Source organism: Amblyomma americanum, chromosome 1 (genome assembly GCF_052857255.1).
Source record: "Amblyomma americanum isolate KBUSLIRL-KWMA chromosome 1, ASM5285725v1, whole genome shotgun sequence".
Taxonomy (NCBI): Eukaryota; Metazoa; Arthropoda; class Arachnida; order Ixodida; family Ixodidae; genus Amblyomma; species Amblyomma americanum.
In genome coordinates this window covers 92,246,187-92,261,957 of record NC_135497.1, presented here as the reverse complement: position 1 = coordinate 92,261,957, position 15,771 = coordinate 92,246,187, and the positions used below count along the sequence as shown (strand labels likewise).

At 52.1% G+C, this 15,771-nt stretch overlaps 1 protein-coding gene across 3 annotated transcripts in view; it reads left to right on the top strand.

Moving 5' to 3' along the window:
* The window catches only part of LOC144113230 (Krueppel-like factor 6), a 225,989-nt gene extending 216,903 nt beyond the window's left edge, over window positions 1-9,086 (top strand). For all 3 annotated transcript variants that reach the window (XM_077646203.1, XM_077646205.1, XM_077646204.1), the window contains exons 2-3: window positions 352-985; window positions 4,636-9,086. In XM_077646203.1, the coding sequence (XP_077502329.1) occupies window positions 352-985; window positions 4,636-4,811 (810 nt within the window). In that variant the 3' untranslated portion in view covers window positions 4,812-9,086. The remainder of the gene's footprint in view (window positions 1-351; window positions 986-4,635) is intronic.
* The last annotated feature ends 6,685 nt before the right edge of the window (window positions 9,087-15,771 follow it).

The following is a 15,771-nucleotide window of genomic DNA, read 5'->3' as shown; positions in this document are numbered from 1 at the left end:
GGTGCGTGCCTATACCAATTTGTCGTTTTGCACCGTAGAGCACAAATCCTGTTCTTGTTTGTGCTTGACAATGAATGTGAGTATAGCTTTCTAATGTGAGCCCGTGTCCCAGGAAATAAGTTTGCCGGACCACTTCAGACATTGTTCCTATTCGGGTGAAATGCCGCAAAGAGTTGCGAAAGTACCACGGGGAGTGCATTTGATGTCCTTTGCTACGTGACGTATTGTGTTTTCGCGTTCTTTCAGTTGCGAAAGCTTCCTTTTAGCCTGCCGGCGGTACTGTTCTGCATGCCTGGCTGTAGCCAGTGTTCATGCTGGCCGCCGCACACTGAGCTCCTCCTTTGTGTGCAGACCATCTGGGAGATGGACCGATACCTGAAGGATGAGCCCCGGGGCGCGGCCTCCAAGCGCTGCTCGGGCCGCGAGCTCTCCTCGTCGACGGACGAGGCGGCGCGGCTGTGGGACGAGTGCAGCAGCCCGGCCGACGCCAAGCTGCTGCTGGCCGACTCCGGGATTGGCAGCAGCGACCTGGGCGACTCGAGCGAGGCCGAGGGCGACCGACTGTCGGATGACCTGGACTTCGGCGCCGGCGCCATGGACAACGCGAGCGAGAGCTCGGCCTCGAGCGCGCTCTCGTGGGAGAGCGACGGCTCGGCCAAGGCCCAGCCGGAGCAGCCCTTCAGCCTGGTGCAGCGCGCCGCCCTCACGCCGCCATCGTCGCCCGAGGCGGCCAGGCCCCGCGGGGGACGCCGCCACGCCGCCTCCGCCGAGCCCAGCGGCACGGCTGCCGCCGCCGCCGCCCCGCCGCTGCTGACGGCGGGAGCGGCAGCCGCCAAGCAGGCCCACTTCAACCACGCGGCCCGCGGTGGCCGCCGTTTCGACGTGGACTCGAGCAAGCGCCGCATCCACCGCTGCCAGTTCAACGGCTGCAAAAAGGTCTACACCAAGTCGTCACACCTCAAGGCCCACCAGCGGACGCACACGGGTGAGTCACCACCGGCCTGCTCGACTCCCGTCCCGGGTGTCCGTCCAAGGTGGCTGGAGCACCCCGATCAGTGAACGTCCTCGCTAGTTCCCCGGGCCCTGGGGCGCACACTGTTCAGAGGCCAACGGCACACTGCTCACAGAATGCTAAGGCACTAATTATGTGGTTTGTGGTTTATGGGGGTTCAAGGTCCCAGAGCGACTCAGGCTATGAGAGACGCCGTAGTGAAGGGCTCCGGGAATTTCGCCCACCTGGGGTTCTTTAACGTGCACTGACATCGCACAGTACTCGGGCCTCTAGAATTTCGCCTCCATCGAAATTCGACCGCCGCGGCCGGGATCGAACCCGCGTCTTTCGGGCCAGCAGCCGAGCGCCATAACCACTCAGCCACCGCAGCGGCTAAGGCACTAATTAGTTGCAGTGCATGCAGGCCACGTTGCCACCAGTGGATAAATCTCACTTCCCGTCAGTTTTCTGCAAGTTTTCCACCAACGAGGCTGCGGTGCTTTATAGTAGCGCCGTTCATTAAATCTTGTGCGAGATAGTTAATGTTCCCTGATTTTCGTGGAACGGTCAGCGGCGTGTACGTGCGACCTTGCGGGGCATTTTTCAAGCACTTGTACGAAAGAATGCGCACTTCAGTTCCCAAGCCTTTATTTTTCGCGTTTTTGCTAAAGTTATGCATGGCGTAACTTCCGGCTTCCTTTGGCCGAGGGCCCCTCGGAGCGCCCATGGACTCGCGTCGTATACGGGTATGCATGTGGTCGACTGCAGCCTTCGTTCTCTCGCCGAGCGTAGCCAGCGCAGCGGGAACGTTGCTTTTTCGCTCTGCGTACTTTTCCTTTTTTCATTCTTCGAATGAAATTTTCACGTCCGGATTGAATTGAATACCGGAGCCTTTGCAGAGCGACTAAGAGAACGAGAGGACAAAAGAAAGAATGAAAAGGCTGCCGCGTGATTGCGGAAGGATGTGTGGAGGAGGGGGCTCAGCGAAAAGCAGCTAGGAAGGGAGAAAAAAAAAAGAAAAGTGGATAATAATTATCCCCGAACGATGTGAAGGCGCAGCGGTGCCAAAACAGCGTGAAAAACAGTCGATCGACGCTTTGCGCGCCAGTTTGAGGGAAAAAAAGGAAAGGCAGACGGCTTCTTGCAGGGACTATTTCAGCGAGCACGAAAATAAAAGGACTCGTCCCGTCGCGGGAAAGAAAAGGCGAGGAGGAGGAAGAGTCTAAATTGTCTTCGAGGATTTCTGGGCACGCGGCGAGCAATTAAGGAGCCATACCGGCCGGCGGGCTGCGCAAAGGGCCTCACGCGCACTGCACTGGCGGCGGCCAAGAATTTGCCTCTTCGCGGGCTGCCCCGTTTCTGGCCGCTGGGGACGCCACGACCCAAGATGGGCGCTAATTTTCTGCCGCCTTGCTTCTCGAGGGTGCCGCTCCAATTAGAAATCTACGCTGCCAGTCAATTGCAGCCGCTCCCATTGTGCCCAGCGGCGCCTTGTTTGGCCGATGGGCCTTTTTAATTAGCGCCGCCCCTCGCACAACGGCTGCTCTTTCTTCGGTGCCCTTTTTGAGTCTTCTGATAGCATTGTCAACACGAAATCAGGCGCATCCAGCGGCCCTTCACGGCCGCCGTCTCCGGCCTGCGCTCCCACCCCCCCTCGGTGCCGGCGCTGGCACCGGGCGCGCGTGCCCGCAGCGGCAGTCCCGGTGAGCGCTTTGCTTTCTTCTGCCAAGTTCCATTCATCGCGGCAAAAAAAGAAGGGGGGGGGGGGGGGAATTTCCATTCTTCTGCTCAAGGCTAACCGGGACTTCCTGCTGTAATCGTATTAACAAAGGCCCCCTTACTCGAACGAAGGCTAACTTAGTCCGCATATTGTGAGGACCACCTGCTTAATTCCCCCGACGCACGCCGTGATACTCGAGCTGCGTGCGGGGAAAAATAAAAGAACAGCCCACTCAAAGATATACCTCGTCCTCCAATGACAATGCCAATGCAAAGCGACGTCAAAAAAGGCCAATTAGCTAACTCGTCTGCGAGAGCACCACGCGCAACGAGAAACTGTGCCGCCATAGGAGGTCCCATGTTGAGCATTTCAAACCGCCCTTGTATCGCGCCCACAGTAGTCATTGTAATCATTCGCGAGTGCGACAGTCCAATATTGTGAACTGCTTCAACTGTGCATGAAACGCCTGTCGCTTGTAGTTATCGGATTGTTAATCGGTTCGGCGGGCACTTGGCTTCAAGTTTGCTTACGATGCACTGTCGCCAACTTCGACCACGCAACCGCTTAATCAGGACCACATCCTTAGGCAGATTTCGGGCATGCACGATTCCTGAGCCTCACGGCGCCGGCTCAGCCACCCACGCGAAATTAGCCGCATGGTTTCAAGAACTGTTGCCGAGTTGCTGTGTGTCGCATCTCGGACAAGGTTCGACGCGGGAACGTGAAGACCTTATACAGCACGAGCGACTTGTCCGAATTGGTTCTCGTTGTTATGTTGGGGGAAGCTTGCTGATCAAGTGCTCGCTACAAATTGGTAAACTTTCCGGAGCCGCCACAGTGAAGAAAGAGGACGGCTGTGCGAGACCGGTCGGTGTGTGATGCTGAATCAAAGCGAAATTGGAGCGGAAATCAATGCTTGCTGAGATCGAACCGCCAATTCGATCAAATGTAGATACACCAACCTTCCACTTAATACTAGCGGTGATCTTGCGCTCTTTTTTTTCTTCTTTTTAACAAACTGGGATTGGCTTCTACTCTGTATTCGAGCACGGTGTTGTGCAGTCGTCCTTGTATGGCAAAATTAAGTTTTTTTAAATGTGTGTTTTAAGTGCTGCGCTGCGGAAACTGAATCAGTAAATCCATATCCTAATCGTGTCATGCAGGCGTACAGTGCCATTTGATATTCTGTAGTATACCGGTACTGGCCCGACTGTAGCCGCGGTGAAAGCGTGAAGTATACACTTCAAAAGACGTCTAGTGTTTCTGAGTCTCAAGAGGTAGGTAGGCAGGAGGAATGGAGAAGGCTCGAGAAAAGCAATCTCAAGCTGCACCACGCACAAAACCCAGATTCTCGCCGTACAGAAACAAGTGTCTGGCCTGAAGTAGATAGAGCGCAGCTACCAGCAGCGAAATGTGTTGTGTGCCGCCGTCGACTACAGTATTGCTGTAATGCACGTCCAGAAACTGCATGCGCCTTATCTTGGAAGCGCGAATTGCACCTGCCCCGATGGACATAAGCGAGGATGACAGCGAGAAGCGAGACACGCGCGCCTCAATGGCAGCGTGGCCTAGCGGCTCTAGCTTGGCGACTTCGGTCCACCCGTTTATGTGCACTGTTGCGCTTGTGCTACCGGATCTGATTCAGACGCAAATCACTTGTGTGCACTATTCCTCGAGTGTGGTGCGTTACAGGGGCGTGTACGGTTCATTGTGGTAGTTACTCTCTGTGTCGGGAAATGAGAACAATTGGCCTGTGTTCGTCGGCGGAGCTTGCGCCCTATAATCCGGCCCCGATAATACGTGCGCTTGCAGTGTGGTGTTGTGCTGGCGACGCGTGCTGCGCCGACAGATGCTCGGCCGGAGGTCGAGGCCTCCCTTGGTTGGTGGCGAAGCCAGCCCAGCGAAGCCTCTCGTCTCGTTGCAGGCGAGAAGCCGTACAAGTGCTCGTGGGAGGGCTGCGAGTGGCGCTTCGCCCGCTCGGACGAGCTGACGCGGCACTACCGGAAGCACACGGGCTCCAAGCCGTTCAAGTGCAACCACTGCGACCGGTGCTTCTCGCGTTCGGACCACCTGGCCCTGCACATGAAGCGCCACCAGTGAGCGGCGGCGGCGCCGGCGGCAGCGGCATCAGCAGCAGCGAGCACGACCCGGGCCCGCCGTGCGGAGAGCCTCGTCGGAACACCACCTGCCCCTTTCTCAGCCACCCCTTCTTTCTCGTCATCTCTGTCGGCACCACCGTGGCGCGAAAGCAGCACCCTCCCCCGAAACCGCTTTAGCCCCGCGCGGTAATCGAGCCGTTCGGATTCGGCCGCCTCGCAAGGAGAACGCGAAAATTGGAGTTTGCTCCTGCGATTTCCCGGTTTTTTTTTTTTTTTCATCTTCTCTCCTCGGCTCGCGTTGCGAATGCCGGCGGCTCTAGAGCCCGACCTAGACGATGATGCTCGGAGCGTCTGCGTCGGTACTCGGTTCCATTGAATGAGTATGCAACTAAATCACAAAAACGAAAAAAAAATTGGAAGGTCGGCGTTGGTCCTTTGGATAACAAGGCCTCCGATGCGCTTGCAGCAGCGGCTGCCAGCTAACGCCCTTAACGAGCATTTTGCTCAGTTGTTCTAGCGTCTCACGAACGCTTAACGCCTTTCGCTAGCTGTTGACGTCAAACGGCCGTTTTAAATCTTTGACCGCTGCAGTCTTAGCTCGAAGCACCTTTCTCGAAATGACCAAACCGGGCATGCCGCTGCAGATCGGACATTCGTGGCATCTCCAAAAGAGGAAAGAAGCAACAGGATAAGAGAGACTAACGGAAAGGAAAGCTTCGGGTCATTTGCATTTTCTCTATTTCTGCAGTTCCAATCATCCTTTATTTATTTCTTCATCGAGTACGCTAGTTCTAACAAAGCGCGCTCTAAACTGGGCGGCACGGGCGACTTCGGTTCGCGCCGTCTTCGCCTACCGGGGGCCGGCCGAGCGCCCCATGCCACCGCGTCACACGACGTCCCACCTGGGAGCGCCTCGAGGGTCACGCGTGCGTCTCACCTCCGCGTGCAGGCTTTCTCACGCCAAAAGGATGGCCACCGCAGAAAAGGGCGAAGGTTCACTATTTTTTGATTCCCACCCGAATACGTACGGTTGGAACGGCGGTGCTGTCGCTTGCCAAAACGGAACGCAATTCCTTGCCGCGTCCGAACGGCTACACCAAAGACTTGCGCGCCGCGCTCTCTCGTCTGGTCCCTCCTCGGCCCGATCTTTGCTCGGACAGGCGGCCTCCTCAGCGGCTCTGTCGGGACGTTGCGGGAAGGGAAAACGAGGGAAAGCACCAGGGGAGCGCTTTTCCCACTTGCGGCCAGAGGCGAGCGCGTCGTTGCTGAGGCTCGCACGGAGGCCATCGGGGAGGTTTTCGACAGTTTGTGCGTGCGGGGAACGCAGGAGCTTCGCGCGGGAGGAGACACCCTATTAGAGCACGCCATTTCTCCCTCTATCCCTCCTCCCCCGCCACCCCCGGAAAAGGAAGGCCTCGTCGCGGCCCTACGCGCTGTGATCGCACAGAGACGTTCGACGCCGCGACTGGACGCCTCGAGGAAGAGGAGGAGGCCCCTCTCCCCCCCATCCCGGCTTCCCCGTCACCATCGACTTCTCACCACCGCCGACGACGCGGAGCGTGTGGACAATGCTGCTTCGCGTTCTGACAGACTGACTCGAACCGTCTCGCTTGTGGATGTGCGTGTGCATGCATGCATTACATACTGGTGTTCGTTTTTTTCCTCGCTAAACTGTTCCCCGCCCCATCGACCCCCCTTTTCACATACACACACGACATACAAACATGCATTCTCTTTCTCTCCATTTCATATGTTGTTTGTTACTGTACTGGGTAATCTTGCCTTCTAAAGCGCCGTTACATTTCGCCCCAGTTACTGTCTGACTGGTCACTCTAATTGAGCGTATTTCTCCTCTCATTGCTTACGTTAAGCTGGCAAGGAAGCCATTATTGTAGGCAAATCGTGGTGCATTCATAAACTTTCGTAATGAAAACAAGTCTTCTTGAACGAGTCTAAAGTAAGGAAAAAAAATCAACAAAAAAATCAATGCGGACGTCGTTCGAGCTTCCAGTGGTTTCGACAAATTTTTGATATTTCTTTCATTTTGTTCAAAGGCGCTAACACTGCCTGCCGAAGTGTGATGGTTTGCGGAGCCGTTTGTGCCAGCAGAAGCGCCTCCTGTCAACACAGAGGAGGTCGCTACTCCAGAACGGTCGGCAGCCAAGCCACGGGACTGTGTACATTTGTGTGTCTCATTCTCGCGTTCTTTCTATTCAATACGTGTTCTCGTGCGCATGCGTGTATGGCGTTCACAGCTTACTTTGGTTCTTTTTTTTTCGCTTTCTCTCTTTAACACTTACGGATTCTGCGGATGCGATTGTGAACTATTTCCCACCGCAGAGGCGACGGAGCACTGTGTCGTGTATCGAGCGGTCGAATACGCCATGTATATGAGAAACTTAGTTTTAACCATCTGTTGTTGTTTTTGTTCAGTTTCATTTGTCTTCTTCTCTGGTGTTTTGAGTATCGCATATATTTTGATATCGCCTCTCTTGGCCTGTCAGCATAGTCCCTTCCAAGCTTTATGCGACCTTCATATCCTATTTCTTGAGTAATACATTGTCTTGTTGTTGAAATGCAGTTTTTATGTCGCGTACGTTGTGCATGAGACAGAGCTTGTATATGTAGAGAATTTACTATTGCTTTCGCGATTGTTAACCCCCTCCCCCCCACCACTTAGTTTTTTTTTTTCCTTGACTGTACACTTTGATGAATCGGCACTGCCCGCACGTGCAACGTGACGAAAAACAAAATCAATATCCAGGAAATTTGAACTTTGTATATATACAACAGAGACGCCTGCCCTAGAAAGGGCATCACTTTTCCTGATTTCTAAACCAAAAAAGAAGTATGAAATCATTGGTTAGCAACTTGTGTACCGCGTTCCTCAGGGTCGCATGCCGCGACTAGGATTGGATAAGACAGCTGTGTATGATTGAGCCTTACAAACGCAAGCTGAATTTTCCGTAAAGTGCTACTTTGCACACGCATCGCACGCAATCGGTTCAAAACAAAGTCAACCAAAGGTGCTGATATTGATCGACTTGTCTCTGAACAAGCACGAAGCATCCCACTGCAATTTATGACTGGGCCAACGAACCGAACGGTGAACGGCTTACAGTTGAAAATGACCAAAACCAAATGGCATTATAATGGAAACATTTTTCGTGCTAGTCTTTCGATTCATTGAAAGAAAAAAAAAGAAACAGTGCATCATTCATAACCCAAATACGACAAGACTGACACGACAGACTATTAACCGCAGTGCACCGCGCATAATCATACTGCTCTAGTCCCGTCACAAAATATGCTTTTTTGTGTGTGTACAGAGAGAAAGATATATATATGTAAATTCGTCCAGCTGTATTGGAACCAAAAAGCTATAGAAAAATCAACAAAAAAAGGCTGTGTTTGCTTCTGCCCAAATCCTACTTAAACCGGTCTACATCGCTATTTCCTAGAGCTGTCTCGAAACAGAGCGTTATTCATGGTTTGCAATGTCGAAGCTCAAAACGGACAGGAGAGCCTTAAGGGAAATGAAGTATGATTTAAGAGGAGTTCTATTCACTACACCCATCCCGTCGCATACTTTAAAAAAAGTGCCATGTTTTGAGAGTCGAGTGTTGGATACAAAGAGTGTGAAGCAATGTTTCCTGCGTGTAATCGTCATGTTGTTTTCTTACGTTTTACAACGCAATTCCAACTATCATTCTGCTTGTTTACCATTTAAGAGTGTTCTCTGTTCCTCTCGAGTACATTGCGCGCGCGCGTTGTGTCATTAGCGGCTGCCGTTTGTTTATCGCATGTCATTGATACATTGCCATTGTTTGTTTTTTGTTTTTTTTTTTTGTCTCCGCATCGTCGCTTTCGAGCTGCTTCAACTCACCAGTGATCGTGCGTGCGCGGTTGTGTCTCCGCCAAACACTGTTGTGCGGACGGCGCACCACAAACCGCGACGAAGGAAGACGAGGGAAGAAAACAAAAAAGAGCAGAAAGGGCGTTCGTTGTCCAGCGCGTTTGGCCTGCACGACTCTGGAACACTCGGGCGGAAAAAAAAAAAAAAAACATCTGGGATGTGGTAGATTTTTCGCGGACCAAACTCTTTGCCAGGTTAAGGAGAAAAAAAAAGACAAAAAGAGGACGGGCACGGGGAAACAGAACCTTGCAGACAGTCCTAGGACGCTTAGAGCATTTATATAATCCAAACGAGGTGAGACTGGACGCTTAGAAAGCTTTTTATAAAAGAGAAATAAACCCACGACATCGCAGGTGTGTCTCTGAGCGTTTTTGTCTCTCTTCTCCTTGCCGCACTTGCGTTGCTGCGTGCGAATGTGCGTGCGAATGTGCGTGCCTGGTTGTGTGTGTGTGCGTGTGTCGACTGAAGTGTCGCGCTCATTCAGCCACCGTCGCAAATGTCTTTGAAGCGAAGCCCTTTGCGGCGACGTGGTGTCGTGTACTGCTCTCTCTTGCGTGGTCGAGCATGGACTAAGCCCCGAGAGCGCAAACTGCTGCAACAGCGTGCCCCGTGCAAAAACGCTGACACCAAAGCGAGGAGCTGTAGGTTCACGACTGCAGAGACATGCAGAGTTCTCTGATCTCATGCATGGCTTGGTTTCAAGCAGCGAATTAATATTCTGAATTAATCAAGGTCTCTGCTCGAAGGCGTTGGGAACAAGTCCAGTTCTGTGTCAATGTGTAAAAATTGGAAACTAAAAATGATATGCGATCCACCCGATTGGTGCGGCAGAGTATGAGGTAGCATCCTGGACGGAGCAGTCGCTGCCGGGTGCAGACCGTGCAAACGGGTGGCGTGATCCAATCAGCCAATAACCGTGTGCCATGCCGTACCCACCCGCCACTCGCCTCCAGGTAAGAACACACTGGCGGAAAAACGCGCGCGGCGCGCCGCCGGCGACAAGCAGCTTGCCGCGAAAGCTATCACGGCTTCTCTGCCGCGCAGCGAGTGAGTCTAGCCATTTTCGGCGGCTTGCCGCGGGGAGATCAATGAGGCGCGCCCGGCTTAGTCCGCTAGTGTGTTCGTACCTTAAAGGGGCTCTGAAACACCTTCCGAGGAGAGTACATCAACTTACTCAATCACTGCATTGTTTTGTCATGAACACCTGAGCCAAATAATACACTTTTACACGCAGCAGAGAACCCACAATCACGCGCGAAAGTTGACGATCCCTTCCCGGCGACTTTTTCATGCTCGCACCCTCCTCCGTCGCTCGCATCTACGTATACATGTTGAGAGATGGCTATTGGTTAGATTCTTTCAGACGTCAGGCAGCTACCACGGCCGCGGCCGCGCAGCTCAGGCAGGTCAGGAAGCTCCGCTCCCGGAGGTGGGGCCGGAGGAGGAGCGCCCACCTTCCAGCGTGCAAAAAGTGACGAGAGAGGGAAAAGCGCGAAGAAGCTGAAATTCAAATTTTGACTGCAGATAACTCAGCTTCTACAAAGCGCATTAGAAAACTTCTTGCTGGACAGTATTCGTGAAGAGGCGTGCTTTAACATCCCAGCCATACTTCAACTTTATTAGAGCCCTTTTCAGAGCCCCTTTAAAGCAGTGTGTTGGTGCGCCGGCAGTAGGATTGGTCTCTATCGAAGGGAGCAGCCGGCGAGCTATTTATTTAAGCCCTTGCGGAGGAAGAGGCTGTTTTTACGCCTCACTTATTAGGTTAGCACCTAATAAGGTGTAGCAGGGGGCGGCAGAAAGTTGGGTGGGCGGATGAAATTTAAGAAGTTTGCGGGGCTAGAGTAGCCGCAGCTGATACAGGACAGCGTTAATTGTAGAGGACGGGGAGAGGCCTTTGTCGTGCAGTGGGCGTAGTCAGGATGATGACGCTGATGATAACCGAATAATCGCATCGAAATCTTACTTTAGTAATAGTAAATGCGCTCCAAGGTTGCCCGTTACAGCGGGGCAACCATTGAGTTGGCGACTGCCTGCTGGAGCAGTCGATAGTCTCGTGGCACCCCGAACGTATAGCTGCTTGGGATGGGCGTCCGCTTGGTTTCCTGCGCTGCCTGCTCCGATTTCCGCGACACCTGGTTTTCGCCGAGTGCCCACGCCTGCTCGCATCGGCTGTGGAGAGACATCTGACCTCATGAACTGTATACGATCGCTGGCAGGATGACAAGCGCAGACTATACTTGCTGCTGCCAATGTAGGGGTGGGTAGCCACTGCGCTCATCTTGGCTGTAAGTTAGCATTTCGACACGCCTCTTCAACTCGCGCGCCCTCACCGCTGCTTCGATGGTACAAAAAATAAACAAGAAAATGAAAGGGGCCTTGACATAAGGGTTTTGAAGTCTGACCACATAAACGAACGAGAAAACGTTCTCCCCCACACCTGACTAGCGCACGTAGCGAAGAGCATAAAGCAGGTGAATCAATGCGCGTCTGCTGAGATCTGCCGCTAACCAGACACGTCAGCAGAGCGCTGGTGGCCACGCTTTCGGCCCAGGTGAAAGGTATAACCAAGGGAACGACTTCAAGGTGAGTTTGGTAGCGAAGACTGATTGCCTGCACGTCACGCCGCCATTTACTTTTTTTTCCTTCCTGCACGGCTCATTCGTTTCAGTGGCTGTCTCTTTCAGCTGTCAGCCACGGCTGCGACCGCATGGTTCTCGACGCACTGTCGGCCGCAAAAGTTTACGGGACGCGGGTGTGCGGGAAGAAAAAAGTATACCAGCGCCAATATACCAGTCACCAGAAATGCCCGCAAGCTGGAAATGACATGCATGCCCCATCCGCCGGTATAAATACCGGGCGACTTGGTCACGAGGCAGAGGTGCAATAAATTCGTTTCTGAGCATACACGCGCCACGTAAACTTTTGCTGCACATATGAAAAAAAAAAAGACGAAAAACACCTATGTGGACGCCAGCGAAGAGGCTTGCGTCATTTTTTTTAGTTTCTTGCTCAAAAGCTTGACGGATGTTGCTGGATAACTATTGCCCCCCCCCCTCCAAGTCAGGGTGAATTCGGAAGGTTTGCATGATGGGATCATACCGCGAGGCAGTCCAACGAGGGATCGAGGACAGAGTAGAGAGCTGGTCCAACCTTTTTCTGTTCTGTCCCTCCTTATTTCCTGAGTAAGGAGCGCTTAAGGATGCGGTTTAGAGGATGAAACTAATTAGGGGCTGTCTAAGGTCTCAACAGACTACACAGCGACGGTATGCACGCTACTAAACAGAGGGCATTGCGTGAGCACCGGTTATCACTTCTCAAGGTTACCATCATCCCATCAGGAAGAGAAGGGCGCTGGGTAAGTGACACATATACCGACGAATTAAGTGGAGTCTTATTTTGTCCGCGAATCTGGCGCTATTTTAGCGCTCAAGCATTCATGCAGGTGCCGGTGAAAAACGGCCTTCCGAATTCGCAGTTATTGGTCGTGATACGGAATGAAAATTCACTGAACTGGGGCCGTATTACGCAACTGTCGCAAATTCTGTCAAAAGTTATTGACAGTGACGTCAAAACGACGAAACATGAGACGTCACCGCGTGACGCAACGAGGAATCAGCCAATTACTGCAGGACGGTTGCCCGAGAGCACTTTTTTTTTTCAAGGTGAGGGGCCGTCTGCTAAATTTTTGAAAAAAGAAGAAATAATGAACGATAAAAATAACTAATATTTTATTTTTGCCAAAACAATGTGTTTAAAGTTGGACAATAGTAAGGAAAACAAAAAGCGTTCGAAGTTGTGCTATTAAATTTGCTGGTGGGTAACTTTCGGTGCCGCGGGGGTATGCTGACGGCGGTAAAAAAGCCGCTTTGCATGAAAGCAGCTGTTTCACGCCGTTTTAGTTTTAGTTGACCGGAGCGGCGTCCCGCTCCGCTCAGGCAGCCCAGCGGGAACACAACTGCGCATGCGCAGCCCGCTTGGCCCTGAGCGGGCTACCGGAGCGCACCTCCCGTTCCGCTCGCTGACGACCCTAGCGGAGCGAGCCTAGCGAGACGTTCCCGGCAGCGGAGCAAGATGGCTGCCCCCAGCGAGGCAAGCATGCAGAGTTCGTCGTCGACTTTTTCCCCCAGCCGTGCTAATTCGGCTTTGGCATCGTGTTTGTAGAAGTAGCAAATGCAGAAGATGTACGTACATACGGCCAGTGGCTCGTGAAATCAACATCAACGTCAGGAAAAACTAGTATAAACTTGGCTAGAGCTGCTGTTGGCTTGCTTTGTGTATCGAGAAGACCCGACCTGTCGAAGTACATCAATATATATATATATATATATATATATATATATATATATATATATATATATATATATATATATATATATATATATATATATATATATATATATATATGTGTGTGTGTGTGTGTGTGTGTGTGTGTGTGTGTGTGTGTGTGTGTGTGTTCAAAACATTTCTGCTGCCTAAATTCTTTTCAACTGCATATAAAATGGTACAATAAAGAGTATGTTTTACAGTATTAAAAAAAATGACCCTGTATAGTTTATCAAATGTAGTGCTTCCAGTATAGTTGCACAGGGGGCGCTACGAGAGCCCTCCTCCGCTAAGGGAAATTCGTTTCACGCGCAGCTAAAAACGAGGCAAGGGCTGAATATGTAGAGGCGAAGATAGATCAGGTAGTCTACACTGACGCCACTCTGTACCCGTCGACTCGTAGCCAAAGCATCAAGAAAACGGTATCGGTTGTCACAACAAAGGAGGGTGGCCTCATCAGCGGCGCATCCACGAGAGATGGGACGATAACTGAGGCAGAGGAGATCGCAGTAGCTCTAGCGGCAGCCGAGGGTTATCGCACCAACAAATCTCTCACAATCATAACAGATTCCCAAGAAGCGTGCAGACGCTACATGGTAGGAAGAATCAACAAGAAAGCACTAAGGATTCCCTTGAAAACGCAGCGAACCAACGAAAAGATCCAACATAGGATCTACTGGGTACCGGGACACGCCAGAGTCGAAGGCAATCTGAAGGCGGACAAGCTATAGCTCGAGAGCTGGTGCGTCAAACGCCTCGGACGGCCCAGCTATAACGGTAGATCTCACGTACGCAGCTATCCTCAACCTCATCAAAGGCAGAAGACGCAAATATCCCCAGCCACATCCTCTGCTAACACAATATGAAGCGACATGTTGGAGAAGACTCCAAACAGGAGCCTTCCACAACCTTCACATTCTACATAAGATGTATCCGGAGCAGTATAGGGATACATGTCCGTGGTGCGGGGCGACCGCCACGTTGTATCATATCACATGGGAATGCATACACAATGTAGCTTTCCGAGGTAACAAAGAGCCAAATGCGGAGCAGTGGGAGGACCGGCTAACCAGCAGCCAGCTCAATGTCCAAAGAGACCTAGTGAGCCACGCATGCCGGATGGCCAGGGACAGTGGTGCCTTGGACTAGGGGCGCCAACCACGCTCAGCCTGGAAGACATCGGCAATCTTCGGGCAAGCAGCAAGACTCCTTTATTAGAGCAATAAAGTTTATTCACTCACTCACTCGGTGTCAGCGCTCCGGTACCGTGCTACCGTGAGCGGAGCGGGCCCATCGTTCCGGTCAACTAAAACTGTTGTTTTATACGCGGCGTCTGAAATCAAGCCACTGTGCGGTGGACCTAAGTGTGCAGAAAAATTTGAACGAATGCAGTGAAGGCTACGTGCCTACCGAACGAACTTGCAAGTAGCACTTGGTACGAAATCGACGAAGACAACTTGTTGAAGTCTATGTTGTTCGGCTCTTTCGATCGATCACAAAAATGCCAAAAGGTGAGGTGTTGCAGTATGTGATGTGTGGTTGCCTGTCTCTTTTCCCTTGGGAAACAGAAGACGACCACGAAGTGCGATTTGCTGGGAAAAAATAAAGTGCTTTGCCAGCATAAGCGTGTTTTATTTATATATCTGTGGCACAGAGGTGACCGCGGGAACCCACCCCTTCTGCGCGCTAACTTTGCAGATTGCTTCCAACACCTGCCGCACGCATTTTCGCATCGGTTGTGCGATGCCGACGTGCGCCTCGTAACCAACGGCAGCTTGAAAGCCACCGGCAGCAAAGAACCGCAGTGCACACATCACCTGTTGCCGCACCGACAGCGCGCTCGCAAGAAAATTTCCTCCCAGTTAATCGGCGATTTCGACGCACAGCTACACCACAGTCTGCTTCTCCAGTCGAAAAAGGCGTCGAAACAGCTCGTCCGGCAAGTCAAACGCGTCATCGTGCGCCCACCTTCGCCGTTGCTCGCGCCGGCGCAGCCGCCTCAGTCGTATGGCCGCGTACACCGCCGCCATTTTCTGTAAAAAATGCAACGGTCAAATTGACCGCCCCGAGGCTGTCACAAAAAACTGTCAATTAGCGCCTGCATAATTAGGTGTGCAACGTCACCACTTCTGCCACATCCGTGACGTAATCTGCAGCCACCCATGACGCAAAAAAGCAAAATGGCCGCCGGCCACGACCGACCAATAGGAGCGAGGCTAATTGACACCTTCTGGACAAGTTTTTGGCAACTTTGCTAATTGACTGTTCCGTAATACGGCCCCTGGTTGCGATTAGAAATGTGCGAAGGAGGGGGGGTGGGGGGTTAGCGCAGTAAAGATCTTGGCCTTGGAAATCGGCATTACTCCGACTTAGTGGCCGTTCTCTTGTTGCCACTCGTGTCTCCTCTTTCGTGCGTTGGCCGTTAATAAAGCCACAGCATAAGCTTCCATCACTTGCCTGCTTTCTTGCACGGCAGGAGGTTCACGAGCGCTTTAGAAGAAAAAATATAAAGAACTAAAAAAACACCGGCTACCCTCTAAGTAATCGAGCATTAGAGCTATTTCAGGTGCTGATCAGCGACTTAATTAGCGCGCGCTGCACCTTGTATGCCGCTGCATCTTCACGCGTAATGGTAATACCAAGAAAAAGAGGGACGCCCAGGAACAACGAAAATAAAGAGCGTCTTTAATGCGAAGTGGTTTAGGGACTCTTCAGAGCGTAT